The following is a 21,186-nucleotide window of genomic DNA, read 5'->3' as shown; positions in this document are numbered from 1 at the left end:
TCAAATCTTCAGCTTATATCCATCCATCCATATCAGACATCTTCCAAACAGTGGCTTTGGTCTTTAGGACAGAGGTTCCCATTGGAGGTTGAGACCCTTCAGAAGGTTAATTGAAGGGTTGCGACACTTGTAATGGTTCTGCTATACAAACATTTGTATTTTTTGTGCAAAAAGTTGTATAGTTTTACCTCTCCTGACCGCCAACAATTATACAGATGAAACAATTTGATGAGTTTTAAAAGTAAAATTACTCTTTGGAGGAGCTGTTCACACTTCATGCAACACATTCAACTTGTAACTCATTGTCACAAACCATAAAAGGTTGGGAAGCACTGTTTTAGTGTCCAGTACAGTTCTCTGGTCTCTGGACCACCCCCCTGTGTCTCGCACCTCCACCCCCTCCCATCCTTTCTCCACCCCTCTCCTCCTCCTCCTCCTTCCTCCCGCTGTTATCCCACCGCTCCACCCGTGCGCTCAAAAGCGGGAGCGCAGACGGAGCTGAGTGGATGCTTTGAAGCTGAGAGAGGAGGAGGACAAAGAGAGAACAACCAGAGAAAGCTCTTTGCAGTGACATGCGGATGCAATAAAACTACCAAGTTGAAGCGCAGCATCGGTGTCCGACCAGCGGTAAAAGTAGAGGAGAGGAGCAGAAGAAACACGGAGCGCCTGTTCGTCGCCCCGCTTCAGCACCGCAGGGAGGAGACACGCAGAGGAGGAAAGATTCCCCTTAACGCAGTGAGAGCGTCGGATGAGGAGAAGAGGAGAGCGGAGGGCATCGGATAGGCAACAAGGAGTAAGTACACAGAGAGAGAACTGAAACTTATTCATAATCTGGTGACAAATGTGAGCAAGTTTCAGAATACCACTGCTCACTTTTAAACTGTCTGTACTGTTAACAAACACACGTTTTTCAATGAGAGTTTTAATGTAACATTAAAAAATGCATATGTGGTAAAATAAATAATATCATGCAAGCTAATTAAAGATGCTCCATAAGTCTTCCTACTCAGTGAGAGAGGAGAGGTGAAGGTGTGTGTGTGTGTGTGTGTGTGTGTGTGTGTGTGTGTGAGAGAGAGAGAGAGATTATCTGTGACTCCAGCAGCTCTGCTTCCTGCACAGCCACACTCACTGCATGTTTGTTTGACTCCATTAAATATTTATTTCAACAGACAACCAACCAAAATGTTTCTCAAAAGCAACTAAACATCTGGAGTTTCAGCTATTCAGTTATTCAATTATTCTGATATTTCATATGAAAAATCTGTCTAAAGCTTAGCATCCTTCATAACTTTGACATTTATAAAAGTAGTGACTGAGATGTTTGTTGTGAAAAAGAGTGTGAACATGAAGTGCTTCTAAGGTAACCCTGATAAAAGTCCATTCACCAGCACGTACTGGGAATGTTTTGGTCCAACCTTTATGTGGAAGGTAATCAACTTGAGTGCTTTTGACCTTTTTTCATTACCGTTCTAATAACATTTTGTGCATTCAGTATAAAGACTGAATCTAAAGAAAAATGCATAAATCAATGCTTGTGAAAGGTATCTCAGTTTGTGAAAATCATATTGTGTCAGGAATGTGGACTACAATACAGATGTTCATTTGGGGGTAATATATTGTGCAGTGTAGTTTGTTTCATGGTTTAAAAAGAAACCACAAGTATCAGATATAATTTGATTGTTATCCTGCCTGTTGATATAATGTTAGTTTGGGGGTTTGCAGCAAAAAAAAAAAAGGAGATGATGTCCTCTCTGCCCAAATGAAGCATCACTTTTCATAATTTTTCTTTATTTTTGTCAAAATTCCTCCTTTCTTTCCTTCTATCTGAGCGATCCTGAACACGCTCTGCCTCCAGTCCACCCCCCTCCTCTCTGCTGCTCTTTTCTCTCTCCCCCTCCATTCATTCCCCTCTCTAGACATCTCATATACACACACACTCATGCACACACTCACACATGAACACACACGTTCATACCCGGGCTGTGCAATAGGCAGGGCCACCAGAGTGGCAAAGGCCCCCCCCCCTTTAATCAGATTAGCCATCTATAGTGACCCCCCCCCCCCCCAGCAGACTCAAATGAAATAGCACGAGAGAAGTTGGCTTGTCATCATTGTTTAATAAAAAGTAGCTCAATTTGTAATTGTTGTTTTATAACTGTTATTGGCCTGATTGCTTATATTTCATTAGAAGACGCAGGATATCTGCAAACCTTCTGATTGTTCTGGAGCATCTGACACTGTCCGCCACAGTCGGGCATAACACTGTACGAACAGGGACGTTACATTTTTCCTTATTTCCAAATTACTGTGATGGTATCTGACAGTGTTTGGCCTTTACATTAATGTGATATCTGTAATTTTCTTATTATGTCTGCCAGTCAAGTATCACTCAAGTAGTATTCACCTTCTCTCTTCTCTCCATACTTACAGTCATTTTAATCTGATTTCAATTAAAACACAACACATTCAGTACATAAATGTAGTGAAGATGATCAACCCAACCTGGTTTACAGAAGCTGAAGATCAAACAGAAATAACAACACACCTAAATTATCTGCTTAAAATGTATAAACGCAGTTCATTCACAAACTAAAGACTTCAGATTTACATTAAAGATGCATCCAACTCTCATGCCCCTCTTTCTCTTCCCTCTTGCTTTCAGCATACCTTTTATTCTCAACTACTTGTTTCAGTGTTAGCATTTAAAGGCCATTTAAAGACCTCATTGGTGATTTATTTATAAGGACTTCTAAAATTAACCACTAAATGTGTTTGACCAGAGCAAGAGAGGAAAGACAGGAGGGGGGAAAGTGTGGAGGGAAAAAAAGAACTCAATGCCATTTTCTTATTTCCTTTGACAGTGGCAGCACCAGACTTATTGGACCCTAAATCCGCCACTCACAACACCAAGCCCCGCCTCTCCTTCTCCACAAAGCCAATCACACTGACTCCCCGGGAGGAAAGTGAGGTGAGAAAAGTCAAGATATTAAAAGTAATTCTTTATTTATTCTTTCACAATGTGGTTACTCCATAGTGAGGAAAAAACTCAGCTAACATGTTGTTTTGGCTTTATTGTAAGTAATTTGTAGGAGACCTCCTGTAGGTATGTGGGTTGATTGATCAGTTGAAGTGTTGTAGGTGGTTGCCACAGTGATGAAATGGAAGACGGTGTCAGCCATCTTTCTTTTGGTGGTTCTGTACCTGGTGATGGGAGCAGCAGTCTTCAGATCCCTGGAGCAGCCTCACGAGAGGTAGGCAGGTTATATATTTCAACCTGTCTGTCTGTCTATCCACCCTCTTGTTCACCCATCTATTCACCCATCATACCACTGTTATTGATATTCTATTCTATTCTATCTATTAGCTGTAAATTGCTCGCTACTTTTAGGCATTTCTTGCTGGTATTAAGCCTCTTTTAAAAGGTGCCATATGGATGCATTGAAAGGTTGTTAACCTTTTAAATGTAAATAGTTTTTTAATGGCACTATTCTACCTCTAAAACTCTGATGTTTGTCTGAATAAGAATAGTAATTCTTCATTGACTGTGTTAGGTCAAGATGTATCTAAAAGGCAGTGGCTCTGCACCTGGTTAAAATTAATTTGAGTGGATCACCATAATGTGTCCCACAGGATTCAATAATTGGGCCTCTATAATTCAGTCTCTATGCTTTAGGCAGGAACACAGACTGCATCCAGTTTTACTTAACTCTTTCATCAAATGACTCTGGGGCTGTCGAGTTTCCCACAGTTAAATAAAGATTGAAATTAAGTAATTCCACCATAGAGGAAAAACCTGGTATTGAACTCTACTAGACAACTGCAGTATAGAAGTATGAGCATTAGTGTTATTCTGAAATCTTTACACTAGCTTCAGTTTAACTCTCAAAAGTCTGGTCATTTTCACACAGAATCAGGACTTTTTAATTTAGCAGACTTTACTGTACAGGCATCGATCAGCAAACTCTGCCAACCCTTTTCAAATAAGGGTTTTGAGAAGGGAGGACTCTGTAAAAGACCCAACAACAAATATTTCTCATCCTCTTTTTCTTTTTCTGCTTTCTCTCTCTTAGTGCCCAGCGTTTGGCCATCCTGTCCCAGAAGCTGGAGTTCCTGTCCAGACACTCCTGTGTCAACCAGAGCCAGCTGGAGGAGCTGGTTAAGGTGAGACTTACTACTTATAAAAAAGGATACAAGTTATGTACGCTGTACACAGTTGTATTTCAGCACAGAGGCAGTGGTTTCAGCACCTTGGACAGCTCCTACAGTTTCACTGTAGGAGTCATCTCAAGTTGTATATATTTTCATCTTTAATTCCTTAGACAGCCAAGCAGGAAAACACGTTCCTTCCTGCTCTGCTACAAGAATGGCTCAAAAGCACTTACTTAAATGTTTCATAATAGTATTATTTATAGTATTTAATTCATGTATTACATATTTGCAAGAAAGTAACACAATTAAGGTAAAATCTATTGTCACTTTTTTATACCTGTTGATCTGAAACACAAATCTCTCTCTATCTCTCTCTCCCCCCTCCAGCAAGTTGTGTCTGCGATCCGTTCAGGAGTCAACCCTGCAGGGACACTGACCAACCACAGCAGCCTGTGGGACCTGAGCTCGGCTTTCTTCTTTGCTGGGACTGTCATCACAACCATCGGTAGGACATAAACACACACACACACACACACACACACACACACACACACACACACACACACACACACACACACACACACCCACACAGACAACATCTCTGTGTTGATTCAGACCATCAGACTGATTAAAGAACAACCACCTGCTGACGTTTTTATGATGTAAATGTGTATTTGTATGATGTATTACCATCTTTAGTATGTAAGCATGTATTACGGTATAATTTCAAATAATTTAAACATCTTTTCAAGTTGTGTTGAATGTGTTATATATGCATTTAGGGGCACACTCCTAAATTAAGCTGTTATGGTCAGTTATGTAACATGACTTCCTGCTGTGAAAAGTGACAAGTGGTGGCTCACTGATTCTATATCTGCTTCCTGGATATAATCAAACTAGTACTCAGTGCCGTCTCCATGTCCATAAATCTACTGTGTGTGCAAGCATGTGTAGGTGTGTGTGTGTGTGTGTGTGTGTGTGTGTGTGTGTGTGTGTGTGTGTGTGTGTGTGTGTGGGTGTGTGTGCATGTCTGCACTACATTCTTTCACTCTTGATCTCTCTCACACTGCGCTTATTATTACCCTTCTCTTCCGTTTGCTTCTTTTGTTTTGTTGACAGTCTCTTTTTCTTCCTGTTCCCTCTCTGCAGGTTTTGGGAACATCTCTCCCCACACAGAAGGTGGAAAGATCTTCTGCATAGTCTATGCGTTGCTAGGGATACCGCTGTTTGGCTTTCTCTTGGCTGGTGTAGGAGATCAGCTCGGCACCATATTTGGCAAGGGCATCGCCAGAGTGGAGAAAATGTTTGTGGTGAGTCTTGAGTAATATACACAAAAACTCATAGAGCGGATGGACACACAAATACTGTATTTCACAGAAGAGTTTCTACAAGTTTATTGTCTGCAGGCGGCAAGTCTGCATAGGCTACCCTGAATAATTTACATCAAAGCACTCTCAACTATTTCCTCACCCACACAAGCCCTTTTAGATCATATTTACAAAGAGCGACTTCTGATTTAACTACCATTATATGCACTGATTTTACCACACGTGTCAAGGGGAGGCGATATGGTTTAAATCACGTGTATATATTTATATATATATATTTATATGTACTGTATATGTAATTTGATTTGTCACATTGATGTAAAAATATACCATTACCATAAATAATTTGGTAGACTGAGCTCCTCAGAGATGTCTTTTTCTCATTGTTTGAAGGTTTTAATGAAAAGACCTTGCAGTGTCATGGTTTTCATACATTTACTGTTTCTGAGTTGCCCAAGGGGAATTAAACCCAGATGATCGAGTTTTCAGTAACAAGGTCAGCTTGGCTTTTAACCCTTTGTGTCATTGATCTTTTGCATTTATGACGTTTTAAACAGTATTGTCTGCCGGCTGAGCTGGTTTAGAAACCATGACAAAAGACAGACATTGGCCATAAATAGTAAAAATGTACATTTTTAATACAGTTTAGAGCTCACAGTATGTATGTATATATGTATGTGTGTGTGTGTGTGTGTGTGTGTGTGTGTGTGTGTGTGTGTGTGTGTGTGTGTGTGTGTGCTATGTGTGTGTAAATGCTCCATGTGCCTGCACACTTTAGATGCAGTGCGAACAAAACCTTTGACCTGAATTTACATTTTAATGAATAATTCTCCTGCTGATTGACTGAGAGGGTTTCTATTCATAAACTGTTAATGATTGCTAGTTTTGATTTAAAAGCTAAATTTGGGTGTAAAGCTAAAGCAGGTAAAGTAGGTTGATCGACTCCACGGCTCAAACTGAGTGTATACTGTATAGTCTCTCATTATAGGGTCTTATTTAGGGTTTGAAAACTATCTGAATGTGAAGCAAGTCTCCTTGTAGTCTAAACTGTAGACAATTTTCAGTTTGTTTAATTTATTTGTCATACTGTCTGAAATCTTTGCTTTAAGGATGAGATGGGTCAGGCTGAAAATTAGGCTGTGTGACTTCAGCATTAACATTAATGAACCTGCAGACCCCAATAAGATAAACAAAGCTCACACAGTTTGTGTTTAAGTTTTGAAGTTGCTGTTGTGAATGATTTCCTTTACGATCTTGAATGAAATGAGCAGAAATCTAGATGTGTAACTTAGAATGATTTGCTCCTTCTGCTGCTCTCAGGGCACCCGAGAGACTCAGTAATGAATATTATGATTAAGGCTGAGGACAGAGGACAAAAGTTAATTGTGTAAGCGTGTGTTTGTGTGTGTTTGTTAAAGCCTTATTGCTCTGTTCCCAGCTTGTGTGAGACTGCAGCACTATCCTCAGTGAATACTGTGAATGTCTTTTCTTTCCAACAGCACCCAGGGGACCAATTTATGGAATAATGCTATTACTCCTGACAGCGTCTGGCTGTTTTACTATTTCACTTCAAAAGCAGTTTTCTTTTTTTCAGCAATGTACTGTGCAATGTATCTGTATCAGACTGAAATATCTCAACAACTATTGGATAGATTGCCATTAAATTTTGTACAGGCAGTTTGTTTTGATTTGGTGATCATCTTACTTTTCCTCTAGAGCCACATCAGTGTAACATTTGGTTTCAAGTGAAATGTCTCAAAACAATTGAATTATTCGCTATGAAATAAGTTTGATTATCCTCTAACTTCATCTAACACCATCATTAAAATTCATTTTGGTTTATTACCAAATATACCTGCAAAACTAATGACATGACCCATCAGTCTCAGCTGAACTTCGTCTTTAGTGCTACTGTTAGCATGCTAACATGCTAAAATTGGACAGTGAACATGGCAAACATTGCACCTGCAGTATGTCAGCATTGTCACTCTGATTTCTGTTTCACAAGTACTTGCAACAGATACTTTACCTGACGAAGAGCCATTTTGGACTCACTCTTTCTAAGAAAAAGCTTTTTTTTTTATTCTACAGCAATTTGAGTCCTTGTGAAAGAGAAACTGAGCACCTGGACATGAAAATATGTGTTAGTGTTTTGTACATTGATAGCTTTGTCACTGTGTGCATGTTAGTATTTAGCACAAAGCATTGCTGTGCCTAAGTACATCCTCACAGAGTCACTAGCATAACTGTAGACTCTGTAGCACCAGAATCAGTAGGCCCACAACGTTTGGCACATTGCTGTGGTTTGAACATCATTTCAGTTGTAACTATCATATTGCTCATTGTCTCTGCTTCTTCCTCTCTCTGCTGCAGCACTGGGACATCACTCAGACAAAGATCCGCGTCATCTCCACTCTGATGTTTGTGTTGTTTGGCTGCCTGCTGTTTGTGGCGCTCCCAGCAGCCATCTTTAAACACATTGAGGGTTGGTCTGCGCTGGAGTCCCTCTACTTTGTGGTCATCACACTAACCACCATAGGATTTGGAGACTTTGTGGCAGGTACATACACAAAGCCAGGGATTTAATACCAACACAGACAGACACTTTAAATCGTTCTGCCTCTGCATCATGCCTGTATATCTCATCAGGCAGATTGTTTTGGATTTTACTGGATGTATCACAGTCATTGTCTCTGTCTGCCTCTGTCTCTAGGTGGTTCAGAAATAGAGTACTTAGATTACTATAAACCAGTTGTATGGTTCTGGATTCTGGTGGGGCTAGCCTACTTTGCTGCCATCCTCAGCATGATAGGAGACTGGCTCAGAGTCATCTCTAAGAGGACGAAAGAAGAGGTACGAGACTGATGGTTTCATTTACTACTTCATTCATTTCCTATGCAACTCCTTTGTCACTTTTTTCTTTTTCTCTCTGTATACCTGTTTATCTGTTGGTGCTTCCACCTTCTGTATCTCTCTCTCTTTCCTTGACGTCACTCTTTCAGCATAGTGACACACAGGTTATTCTTGCTGTCCTGTTACAGTGCCATGTCCCCGCCTCAACTTTTGCCCTCTGCTTAACTTCATTTCAAAGATAAGACTGTTTTCTAATCCAATCGACTGTCTGCCATCCAAACACATAAACACAGTCGTAGACAATTACTGTGAGCATCTCCAGAGAGAGAGTGAAAGAGGTGATTTGCACAACCTGTGATGATGTTCTTATTAGAAAATGTATCTATAGCCCTACAGTGGTGCTCAAAATATGAGAAAATGAAAAGGAACATCTGGATGTTTTCACAAGAGCCCTTAATTGAAAAACCTTCAGATTTCCCTCCAGAATCAGTCCACTCCTTTGTTTTAGATTTCACTGGTGTTTGAGTTTTGGTTGTAGGTTAGAGTGAATAAAGATTTGGTCATCCATTTTAGCCAGTTCTTAACTAATAAATATATTCTCATATGAGAGTTTTGGGGAACAAGACTTGTATGTTTGAAAAGAACATGATGACATGACATGGCGTACCCATTAGATAAACATGATTAGTTGAATGATACTGGTTTGCAACTGCAGCTCTTAAGTGGTAATTCATGATGCAGTGTGTGTGTTTGTGTGTTCACTAATGCTCCCCATGGGTTCTCATGCTGAAGTCCTGCTGTAAACGCTATAATATTACTGACCTGTAAATGTGTGTGTGTTATTATCATCAGGCACTGTGATATAGTTAGAAGTAGAGGCAGTATTTGAGGTGTGTGAGCGCAGTGTTCTTTTTTGCCCTGAAGTGATTGATACCAGAATGGCTCTGAGGCTGCTCAAGTCCCCATTTGTTGAGCTATTAGGATAAAACTGAAGCATGATAATGTCCCATAAATATCCTGGTTAAACAAGCCAGAGGTTCACTTTTTCTTTTGACTGCTTTTTCTCTTCTGTCTGTCTCTGTGCCCGTCTGTCAGTGTTTTATTAACTTCCCCTTATTTAGATTTTGAGAGAAGTGGATTTACTTAAAGTGTATAATTTATTAATGAAAACAGAAACAACACTGGAGGACTTGGCTGTATGCATTGGTAGTAATTGGTCTGCCCTGCCATTAAGTGGCATGATACTGTGTTGTAACGTATGTTCATTATAGTTTTCTCTCACTGTGATTAAGTTCTAATGTTACTTGTACATGGAAATCTTTTTTTTTTAGTGTCAGAGGCAAAAACATTTTTGTAATCAACCTCATAGGTTCACTGTCTAATCTGCAATCTGATACGTAGATCGGTCCCTACAGACAAAGTCCTAAACAATGTTTTAGTCAATTCTTATTGACGGATTTTGTGGCCTCATGTCAGACTAAATATATCGAGAAAATTGTCTGTCTGGTGTAGCAGAGTGAAACTGTTCATATCAGATTCTGTGGTTTTCTGAAGACAGACAAATTGATCTGAAAATTAGACTCAGTGTGACAGCACAGTCAGTTCTCGGAGAATGTAACTCTATTTACTTGAGTTCATTTTTTATATTCAAATATTTCAGCTTCAGGAGCCAGATAAGAAATGTGGCAGCTAACATCATGCTCTGTTCACAGACACACAGTCACACATATTCAATTCAATTCAATTCAATTCAATTTTATTTGTATAGCGCCAATTCATAACAGAAGTTATCTCAGGACACTTTTCAAATAGAGCAGGTCTAGACCGAACTCTTTAACATTAATTACAGAGACCCAACAGTACCACCATGAGCAAGCACTTGGCGACAAGGGCAAGGAAAAACTGCCTGTTAAAAGGCAGAAACCTAGGACAGATCCTCCGGCTCTAGGTGGGTGGTCGTCTGTCTCGACCAGTTGGGGTGAGAGAGAGAGAGAGAGAGAGAGAGAGAGAGAGAGAGAGAGAGAGCGACAGACAGACAGGTGCACAGCAACAACAGTATTGGCAATGGCAGTCAAGCAGGACCATGGCAGGAGGCTCCACCAGGATCCATGAGAACCTGCGAGACGAGAAAGCACAAGAACTCCGGGGAAGAAGTGGAGTTAGTAACATGCATTAAAGGGACATGAATGAGTGCAGAAAGAGAGAGGAAGAGAGTAGCTCAGTGCACCATGGGAAATCCCCCGATAGTCTAGGCCTATAGCAGCATAACTAAGGGATGGTTCAGGACTCACCTGATCCAGCCCTAACTATAAGCTTTATCAAAGAGGAATGTCTTAAGCCTACTCTTGAAAGTGGTGAGGGTGTCTGCCTCCCGAACCACAACTGGAAGCTGGTTCCACAGGAGAGGAGCTTGGTAACTGAAGGCTCTGGCTCCTGTTCTACTTTTTAGAGACTATAGGAACCACAAGTAGCCCAGCATTCAGAGAACGTAGTGTTCTAGTGGGGTAATAGGGTACTATGAGCTCTTTAAGATATGAAGGGGCCTGACCATGAAGAGCTTTATAGGTGAGGAGGAGTATTTTAAATTCAATTCTACATTTTATAGGGAGCCAATGCAGAGAAGCTAGTACAGGAGAGATGTGATCTCTTTTTCTAGTTCCTGTCAGTACTCGTGCTGCAGCGTTCTGAATTAATTGGAGCGTTTTAATGGACTTATTGGGGCAACCTGATAATAAAGAGTTGCAGTAATCCAGCCTTGAAGTAACAAATGCATGGATTAGTTTTTCTGCATCTGTCTGTGATAGTATGTGTCTAATTTTTCTAATATTACGTAAATGAAAGAAGGCAGTCCTAGAGGTCTGCTTTATGTGGGAGTTAAATGACAAATCCTGATCAAAGATAACTCCAAGATTCCTGACAGTGGTGCTAGAGGCCAAGTTAATGCCATCTAGAGTGACTATATCTTTAGACAATGAGTCTCTAAGGTTTTTGGGGCCAAGAACAAGAATTTCGGTTTTTTCTGAGTTTAACATCAGAAAATTGCAGGTCATCCAGGATTTTATGTCCTTAAGACATGTTTGTAATTTAGATAATTGATTAATTTCATTGGGTTTGATTGATAGATATAACTGCGTATCATCTGCATAACAGTGAAAGTTAATGGAGTGATTCCTAATAATGTTGCCTAAAGGGAGCATATATAAAGTAAATAGTATTGGTCCAAGTACAGAACCTTGTGGAACTCCATGACTAACTTTAGTATTTATGGAGGATTCATCGTTAACATGTACAAACTGAGAACGATCTGATAAGTATGACTTAAACCAGGTTAGGGCAGTTCCTTTAATGCCAATTTGATGCTCAAGTCTCTGTAAAAGAATATCATGGTCAATGGTGTCAAATGCAGCACTAAGATCTAATAATACAAGTACAGAGACAAGTCCATTGTCAGAAGCAGTCAGAAGGTCATTATTAACTTTAACCAGAGCTGTCTCTGTGCTATGATGAGCTCTAAATCCTGACTGAAAATCCTCAAATAAACTATTGTTATGTAGAAAGTCACACAACTCTTTGGCGACTACTTTCTCCAGAATCTTAGAGAGGAACGGGAGGTTAGAAATCGGTCTATAGTTGGCTAAAACCCCTGGGTCAAGAGTGGACTTTTTAAGAAGGGGTTTAATTACAGCTACTTTAAAGGACTGTGGTACATATCCTGATAATAAAGAAAGATTAATCATATCCAGTAAAGAAGTGCCAATTAAGGGAACAACTTCTTTAAGCAGCCTAGTTGGGATCGGGTCTAATAGACAGGTTGATGGCTTCGATGAAGAAATGATTGAAGTTAACTGATGAAGATCGATAGCAGAAAAACAGTCTAAATATACATCTAAGTTTACATTGACAGAAGTCCCTGAACTTGGAGAGCCACTGATAACTGTTGATGGCAGTTGGTGATTAATTTTTTCTCTAATAGTAATAATTTTATTATAGAATTATCATATTCCTCGCTATTGTTTTTATTTTAAAGTGTACTCAGCTGTGTGTGTGTGTGTGTGTGTGTGTGTGTGTGTGTGTGTGTGTGTGTGTGTGTGTGTGTGTGTGTGTGTGTGTGTGTGTGTGTGCATAGCCGATGAATACCGTGTACAGTCCTACGTAGATGCAGATACGTTGATGTAATTCAGTTGACTTCCTGGTCAGTGACCTCTTTACTCTACTTTTCAGTCTTTCTCTCTCACTCTGTATTTTCTCTTTTAAAGGCTAAACACAAAACCCTATGTCCTGCAAATACTGACTGCCTCTAAAAGAAGTTATACAGATCATTAAAGAAGAAAGATGCATAACATGGAGTTATACAAAAAAAGAAGAAAGGCATAAAGTGATTTGGTCATTGACTGGCAACTCTTGGATGTCAGATTGTCCTTGAATGCACCAAGTTTTCAGAGCTGTCACAGTTTGAATGGGAGTGCATTGACACATGGAGATAATATATAGTAACTTTGTCAAAGTTACTAGTTATTTCTAAATGCTGTTCCTCATGTTCTCTTCTACTCTGTTTGTCCTCTTCTTTATTTCTCTCTATTTTATTTCATTCTATATTTAAGCCATATAACTGACACTGTCATCAAAACAGGAAACAGTGCATGCTGGACGCCCATGTGTATCCCTTTTGTATATCTACTTACTTCACCCTGTCTCTCTCCCTGCAGGTGGGAGAGATCCGAGCTCATGCTGCAGAGTGGACTGCTAACGTCTCAGCAGAGTTCAAAGAAACTCGGCGACGTGTGAGCGTTGAGATCTACGATAAGTTCCAGCGCGCCGCCTCAATTAAACGCAAACTGTCCTCAGAGCTGGGATTCAACCCCACCCCTGAGCTCACTGTGCCCAAGAGGAACGTGGCGGTCAATTTCAACGATGAACGGGATAAGAACGAGAGGGAGGCCGGGCTGCAGGGCCTCATGACACCTCTGACTAGAAACGGAGGTTTGTTCATGAACGGTTTGGACCCAGAGAGAGGAGATATCTTAGTCATCGAACACCTCAAGTAGAGAGAGGACAGTCAACACCTTCTTAAGATTTTTCTGAGGTCATTCGTCCTCATTGGTGGCACTAGTGCTGAAAGCAGAGATGCTTGAACAAAGTAATAATCAGAATATGGTACTTTTGTGACCCCAGCAGGGACATCTTCACCCCTCTACAGAGACGTAAGCCTAAAGAACACATGACAGAGAATTTTGACACTTTTCTCTCACTTCAACACCCTCATACCGCCAGTGAAACAAAGAGCAAGAAGAACATACAAAACATGAGTTGATCTTGTGTAAAATTGCATTTCTTTATTTTCTTCCCACCATTCAAACATGCTTTACATAAGAGTTGTGAATCTGTTGTCTTTAAACTGTAGGGTGTGTAACTTCTGATCAGAGCTGATTATTCAAAGATTTCGACCACTGTGGTTTCCAGTGGCCGCCATGTGAGTCCTTTTCTCTTCTCTTTAGATCTCTTTATAATGTTGTCATCTCACAGAAGACATCAATGGACGATCTTTGCCACCAACTCTTCTTTGTTTTAGAGAAGAGGAAGAAGGTGGATGCAGTTCGAAGTGGTCAAAGTGTGTCTCTCTGACTCTGGATGTAGAAAGATTTGCCAAACCATTGCTGTGCCTTAAACTCTTTACTTTGCCAAACCAAGGCCAAGCACAACACACTGTCAGGTGGACCACTGAGTTAACAAGTGTTTATACTTATTTACGTGTTATCACTAACAATTTAGTTTATTTCAACTGAGGAAAAAAGTGTTTTTATATACCCAATGCTGTTGGTTTACATCATGGACAGTATATATATAAGGTTTACATCCAGTCAAACGAAACTGAATCAGTTGTTAACACTCATAATGTTTTGCTGGCCTGGATCCACATGTTCATCCAATACTTTGTGCTTTCTATAATAATGTAATGCTCAGTGGATGACGTAGATTGTTACAGACTTGACTGTTTGACTTGTTTTAGTGGCTGGAAGCAGAGAATGTTTCTGTAGCAGTCACATATGAATGATACAGCGCCCCTTTGAGCCATTGAAATGTTCATTTATGTGAACTGCATTTCACTGAACAGGATTCACAGATTTGCACACTGACAGGTCCTGAAAATGTCAATGTTACAGTACAAGAATAAATTCAGTTTTAATGCCCAGCTTTCACACACGCACACGTACACACAAAGGGGGTTTTCTTCCATGTGTGTAAGCCTGCCGTTGAAAATGCACTTTGATTTAACAGCCTTTGAACGTAACAACATGCTATAGCTTCCGCAGCGAACCAGTCCATCCAATCAGAAGGCTTCGATTGTGTTGCTATGTGGCATTGATGACAACTACGCGGTTTAACACACAAACCTTTCTCTTTAAGCAAGAATGTAACCCTTAGATTATTACCCACATACATGAGGAGTGTATGTATGTGTACAGGACCAATTTATATACATGTATCTGACGGCTAGATTAGGTTGACACCAATCTAGTGAATGTAACGACAAAGAAAACTTAGTCTGTGGTGCAGCTTGTACTTTTGTACCAATGATATACTGAGACCAGCAGGTGAAAATCCTCATAAGAATCAGAAAACTTGTTATATTAATCGAGTACATTTCCAATTATTTTATCTTTTTTCAGTCCTAATTGACTTGTATCTGTGAGAAATGATTCTTTTAATTCTAAAGGATGTCCTAACAAGTCTTTAAGAAGCCCCATTGGACATCCAGATTGACTGTTAGAAAGATGGGATACAGATGTTTTGACTTTAACTATAGCAGTCTGTATGGTTCAGTACTAACACTGGATGGAAACAGTAGTGGTATTACACTGTGTAGTGGCTGGTTGGTCTGGCTTTGCCGTCTCTCTTTGCTATTCAGTTTGTTAGCAAACAGATGACATTGTTACATGATCATCTTATTTAGCTGAGCTAAAATGAAACTAACTCTTCATTTTCCGCTAATGTGCTAGATATATTAATGCTTTTTATGATGATGATCATGGAAACTGTATTTTTCTAAACTGTATGTTTGTAGAGTGTTTCTACACTGATGTGATTTTGGGAGAACGCATTATAATAATAATGTCTGTAGAGCTTATCCAAACACAATGTAACAGAGATTTTTTTAACAATATATGACTTGAAAATATACCAGATTTCAATTCTTTCTCTGTTTGCTGTGTTATTTTAAAGTGCTCAATGTTCGCTGTTGGTTCTGTTCATCCAGAAGAAGAATAAGTGTCAAATGAGTCATTTTTGTACAGCCATCCTCACAAAAGAAGCTTCTAATCTCGTCCATCTCCACAAAACACATTTTTTAAACTCCATAGATGCTGAATTACATCATAGTAGCAGTGAAATAAAACACTGCTCAAATACTGCAGCATGTACAGTTGTGAGGGTTTACTTGATGTGTAAGTGCTGGATTTAATGATAGCATTCAAGAAATTTAGACAGTAACATACAATAACACTGATGGGTAAGATCAGAGGTTATACCTGTAACCACATGGGGTGGCACCTGAATTTTAGTTCTTGTTAAGAGCAGATGTGAATTTGGCAATCAAATACCAAGTCGACATAATGTGCTGGATCTCTACCCATCTTTATTGCTTGAGTCACTGGCTGCACCTTCCAGATGACTGAGGAGAGACAGTCTCTCCTCCCTTTTTATTGTATAACATTTCACATTGAACACAACTGTAACCAATTGACCGGAAACACATGATTTACCGGAAGTTCTTATTCGAGCTATCTTTATCTACTCATTACATTCTCTTTATCATAAGACACAATGTTCTTCTCCTGACCTTTCTATGACAAATAATCTCATATGACAGTCTAATGATATTCCTTTGTGTTACAACGAACTACTTGAATTCAATTACCAAAAAACTTAAACAATTACTTATACACAACATACACGAGGCATTTGTATTAATAATACAGAAAGCATTTGAGCAACAGCAGAATCATTGGAACAGAAAACATCTGAGACCCCTTGTCTTCTCTCAGTAGAGACGGAGGACTTTCTCCTAGCTTTTGTTGCTGAAAAAAACCTGAATGGCAGAACCAATCCAAAGTCTTAAGGGCGGTGACATGCAGAAGTTATGTGCTTGCAAACACAAACATTGCTGTTACAATACATCATCATCTGTACCATAATGATACTTGGGACATCCATTTTCAATTTAATTTTAGATTCAGTGTAATTTACACTATATCCTTATTCCCAGTGTCCATTGCATAGAAATGCAATAAAGACCAATAAAGAGACGTCAATAAATCCACTTAGAAATCAGAGAAACACACATAACTCCAGATCTTCATAAAGTTTTTAAGTTTTCTTCAGTGTCAAAGCTGTTGCGTTATAGTTGCCTGTATACTCTTGTGTACATTGCAAAAAGGAACCTGAATTAGGTTTATTGCCAAGTAAGTTTTTACACTAACAAGGAACTTGTCTTGGTGCTTTGGTGCATAAAATGTAAAAATCACACAAGAATAAAGTACTTTTTAAAATATAAATAAATAAGAAGTGCTAATAGCTAATTCAGCACACTTTTAATGGTGCCAATTTGTGAAAATATAAACAAATTTAGGCTAAAAATCAACTAACTCACTGACTTATGTCAACATAATACAGTGTCAGACTTTAAATAACCCTGATTTGAGGTCAATCTGATGATTATGTAAAGAATGATAAAAACCTCTATTGAACAGCCATTCAGTATATGACATCTATGTGCTTGTTACCACACAAAGACCCCTAAAATATATTTTCTCAATCTGCTTCTTACTGTGAGTGATGAGGCCCAACATGAAGTTAGACCATCTTCATCATTCCTTTTGATGAAGGTGATGTCACTCACTTCTGAGCACAACTCAGGAGTTATCAATATTTTAATTAAATGTCAGGACAGTTGGAGGATTGTTTAGTCAAATCACACCCACACAGTCCTGATGAAGCATGTTGGCTGAGTTTCGAGTGTTAAATTATTAATAAATGATAACTAATTATGTTTTTTTAACACTTTAACTTTGCATGTTTTATATTTAGTCATTCATATTTTAAGTCATAGAGAATCATTTAATAACATTTAATCAAGTTTTCAATGGTTTTAAAATTTCCCCCAGATGTGTAATGACCGTAACTGTGTTTTATTAAATATTTGGAAGAACATTAATCAGTATCTTCTCTCACACAGTTCACAGGCAGTGATCCACTGAGTGATCATTAGTGTTTAAACTTCCTGGATGATAGAGTGGTCTGATTGTGACTGGCCAGTGGCAGCAGGTCTTATGATGCGTGAGGTAAAGTTATCAAAGCAGGAAGTACAGACCAGAATCAACAGCTCACAGTCAGACAGATACAGTACACTGGCTCATTTCACCATGATATTTCATCCATTGTAAGAGCCCATCTAGCCAGCCAAGGTTGAGAGAGAACCCACAAGACTGGTTATGGTTTAATTAAAAGTATAAATTACTTAACCCATAATTTATTGGACATAAGCCATTTGCAATTGTAAGATTTCTTCTGTTATTGTAAGATCTATAACATGGGACCATTTTTCAGCTCATACAGTTTGTGTCAGTATGTTCCCTACAGGTCCAATTACAAGATTAAGATTTTAGAAAAGGCTGACATTTGCAAATCCTCCATTTATTAAAAAAAGTCTTTATAGTTTGATATTTTACAGAAAGCTCTCAAGCAGCTTTGTGGAGCAGAGTGCTGATATTGTGTATCAAGCATTCTGTATCCTTGTTCAACAGAAGTCTTTGAAAGTAATTTCCCTGAGGGAAGTTAATGTTTCAAAACATTGTAATTACAGAACTCAGATGAACTGAAGCGTCCAGACGCTTTTATGTTGATTTAATTCTAACAGTTTCTATTTTTAGTTGTGCGATTCTTTGCTAGAAAGGTTCTGTGTGCTGTAAAAAGCCTGGGGACTCTGGTTATTAAGAATAGCTCATTCTCTGTGTGTTTAAGTGAACATTATATCTCCATCCAAGAGGAGGCAGTTAGTGCAGGGAGGCAATACAATACAGTAGCTTCAGTGTGAAGTTAAGCCAACATGGGCAGGAGATCAGGCAGGGTTCTTCCTCTATGCTCGATACTATTAATATGCATTTGTGAGAATTCTTCTTCAACCAAGCCATTTATTCATTGTTTTTTATCCTGAGATATTTTCTCTGAACCTCTTTCTAGTGGTTTCCACTATTACTGTCTCTTCTCACAGAGGACTCAGAAATATTGGCAGGTCGCCCCTGACAGCAACCAGACAAACACAACTTCAACGGGACATGTGCTTCATTTAACCTACTGCAGATACCAGTGTCGGTGTGGCTTTAAGCACGGCAACGCATCACATGCACACCTTATGAAAACCAAAAAGATCAGAAGAAACGAGACCTGCTGTGTGGTGCTGGTTTTCATATTTCTTTTTAGATTCTGTTATGTTTGCCTGTCATGAATGCCTGCCTGCTTTAAAAGGGGCACCAATTTTAATTTTGCGAGTCATGATGAGTACTGCTCAGCCTGTGAAATGGTATGAAGTTTTCCATGACTCTGGGGGAGCTTTGTGAAGCCTGAGAAAATGACTTCACGTGCACTATCTTGGTTGCATGGAGCTTGAAAGAGTTTACCAGATAGGGTTAGCATAACAAAAGACTGAGACATGTTGCAATTTGAACAATTTTGGAGCTTAAATTTAAAAGTCAGGGTATCTGTCTCTTGTAAGTCCTCGAGAATCATGGAAACACAATACTAAATTGCTTGAGTGCTTCTTTACAGACACACCTGTGCCAGGATGATAAGAATGAAGGCAGGACGTCAGCTTTAATATAAAATACTGTGCACACAATCTGAAGTTACAGACCCAGACCCAAAAAAACCCCAAAATGTTAGTAGTTGTCCTGTTGTTTTAGTGTCAATTTTCTCCCTAGCTCATACAGAACATGTTTTGGTACCACATTCTAATAGGAGACCCTTTATAAGCTTTAATTACTGGTTAATGAAGAATTTACCAATGAGTTAAAAGCCATTCATAAGAAAAACATTTAAATCTGTCAAACAGTCTACCAGGTGAAATAAACACACAAATAGGCAACCCATAACTCTTATTAATGGATAATTGTTTATCTATAAAGCCTTAGTGAATGATTTATTAAAAATTAAGCTTATTGGCGCCCAGATGGCTCAGTGGGTAGAGCTGGCGACCCATGTACCGAGTCTGAGTCCTTGCTGCAGCGGCCCAGGGTTTGGGTCCAACCTGCGGCCCTTTGCTGCGTGTCATCCCCTCTCTCTGCCCCGCTTTCCTGTCTGTCTTCAGCTGTCAACTATAATAAAGGCAATAAAAGCCCAAAAAATATACTTTAAAAAAAAAACCCAAAACAATTAAGCTTATAAGCACTTTATAAATGGTGACTCAGGTGGTGCATTGCTCCGTTAATTTACACCTCACTCACAGTAAAAAGATACATAATTGCAGAATATGTAAATTCATTTTTAAAGTCACTGAAATGCACCAGCATCGGTTCAACTCTTTGTCTCTTTCCCCTCCGTCCTGTTCATACAAAACTGGTCGATACTTCCTGTCAGTGACTCTCCTCTGGCCCTGAGAACTGCTGCTTACATAGTGTTGCCGGATGAAGAATGGGACAAATCATGCATACAGCAGGGGGATCGACGGTCAGTCAGTCTGTCGGTTAGTTTTAAAGACAGACACACACACACATGCATACACAAACACACACTCTCCAGTCTGAGTGCCAGTGATAACATAGCTCAGTGGACCCATCTCCTCATTTCCGTGTCCTCTTCCAGAGTTGGTTCTGGCACCGCAGCTTCCGCTAGCAGCTCCAGCCAGAGACATCAGAGCAGGACTGTATCCACTCTGAGGTGTGTGACTGTGTCGTCTCCTCTCTGTTCCCATAACCCAGCATGCCCGGCTGCCCCCTCACCCAGTACCCAGCAGGGAGAGAATTTATGAATATGAATCTAAACCAGGTGAATGTAAAATCTGCCACAGAAGAACAAGAGGTCAATAGGTCGGCACACATCAATACTTCTAATGCTGACATCTATACAACAGATGAGAAGATCAATGTTATTGATCCAAAGCAGACACATTGTAAAGGTTCACCCACACAAATCCCACTAATTATTTTTGACATTTCACATCAGCCACCGTTCTCATGTGTATTGTATTGTCGGCATGAAGGACACTTAATAATAGAAGCTGTGGGAGTCTGTAATTTGCTTTCAATTAAAAAGTGGAGAGCAGACATCGGGTTTGGTCAGGTTCCTCCATTAGGAGACAATATTATATTTAATGCTGATTTCAGGTATCTGTGTTACTTTTTTCAGTTCAGTTGTATACAAATGTTTTTTTGCTGTTTCAAATGCAGCAGCTGCAATTACAATTAAGTTGCCACGTTGTACAGTAGTTGTTGCTGATGCAGCAGTCCTCAGACCACTCATCAGTTTTATATTGCAGTCTAATGAAGCCAAACAGAATCACCATATAATTACCATACTTTAACATGAGGAAATTCATTAGTTTCCCACAGATCTCCTGTAAAATTACAGAATACTTGCTTGTGTCCTTTATGATCAAATTCTAATTAAGTGTGCTTTGAAACTTGGAGTCTGAATCAAGAGCTTCATTATAATATTGAAAAGGCCGAGAGCCGCTGGGGTTTCCTCACCAACTCCTGCTGGTGATATAACTTGCTGCCTTTAACTCAGATGTAAGGTGGACTGGAAGGAGCTCATTGTGGTCTGATGTCCTGTGGGGCATGAAGTAAATAAAGGTGGACTGGCAAAT

The 21,186-nt window shown here is 39.5% G+C and overlaps 1 protein-coding gene across 2 annotated transcripts; it reads left to right on the top strand.

Annotated features, from left to right (window-relative positions):
* Nucleotides 1-483: 483 nt before the first annotated feature.
* Nucleotides 484-15,525, top strand: kcnk2a (potassium channel, subfamily K, member 2a). Of its 2 annotated transcripts, XM_051380310.1 has the most exons (9): nucleotides 484-793; nucleotides 2,862-2,968; nucleotides 3,139-3,251; nucleotides 4,071-4,161; nucleotides 4,537-4,654; nucleotides 5,299-5,459; nucleotides 7,851-8,037; nucleotides 8,191-8,330; nucleotides 13,037-15,525. In XM_051380310.1, coding segments are annotated over exons 1-9 (1,257 nt in total). In that variant the 5' UTR covers nucleotides 484-792; the 3' UTR covers nucleotides 13,376-15,525. The 2 variants fall into 2 exon arrangements, with proteins under 2 accessions (XP_051236270.1, XP_051236271.1); XM_051380311.1 differs by lacking the exon at nucleotides 484-793 and having other exon boundaries at nucleotides 2,901-2,968; nucleotides 3,131-3,251.
* The last annotated feature ends 5,661 nt before the right edge of the window (nucleotides 15,526-21,186 follow it).

This window comes from Dicentrarchus labrax, unplaced genomic scaffold (assembly GCF_905237075.1).
Source record: "Dicentrarchus labrax unplaced genomic scaffold, dlabrax2021, whole genome shotgun sequence".
Lineage (NCBI taxonomy): Eukaryota > Metazoa > Chordata > Actinopteri > Moronidae > Dicentrarchus > Dicentrarchus labrax.
Note: the sequence above shows the minus strand (reverse complement) of the source record. Positions and strands in the feature narration are given on the sequence as shown.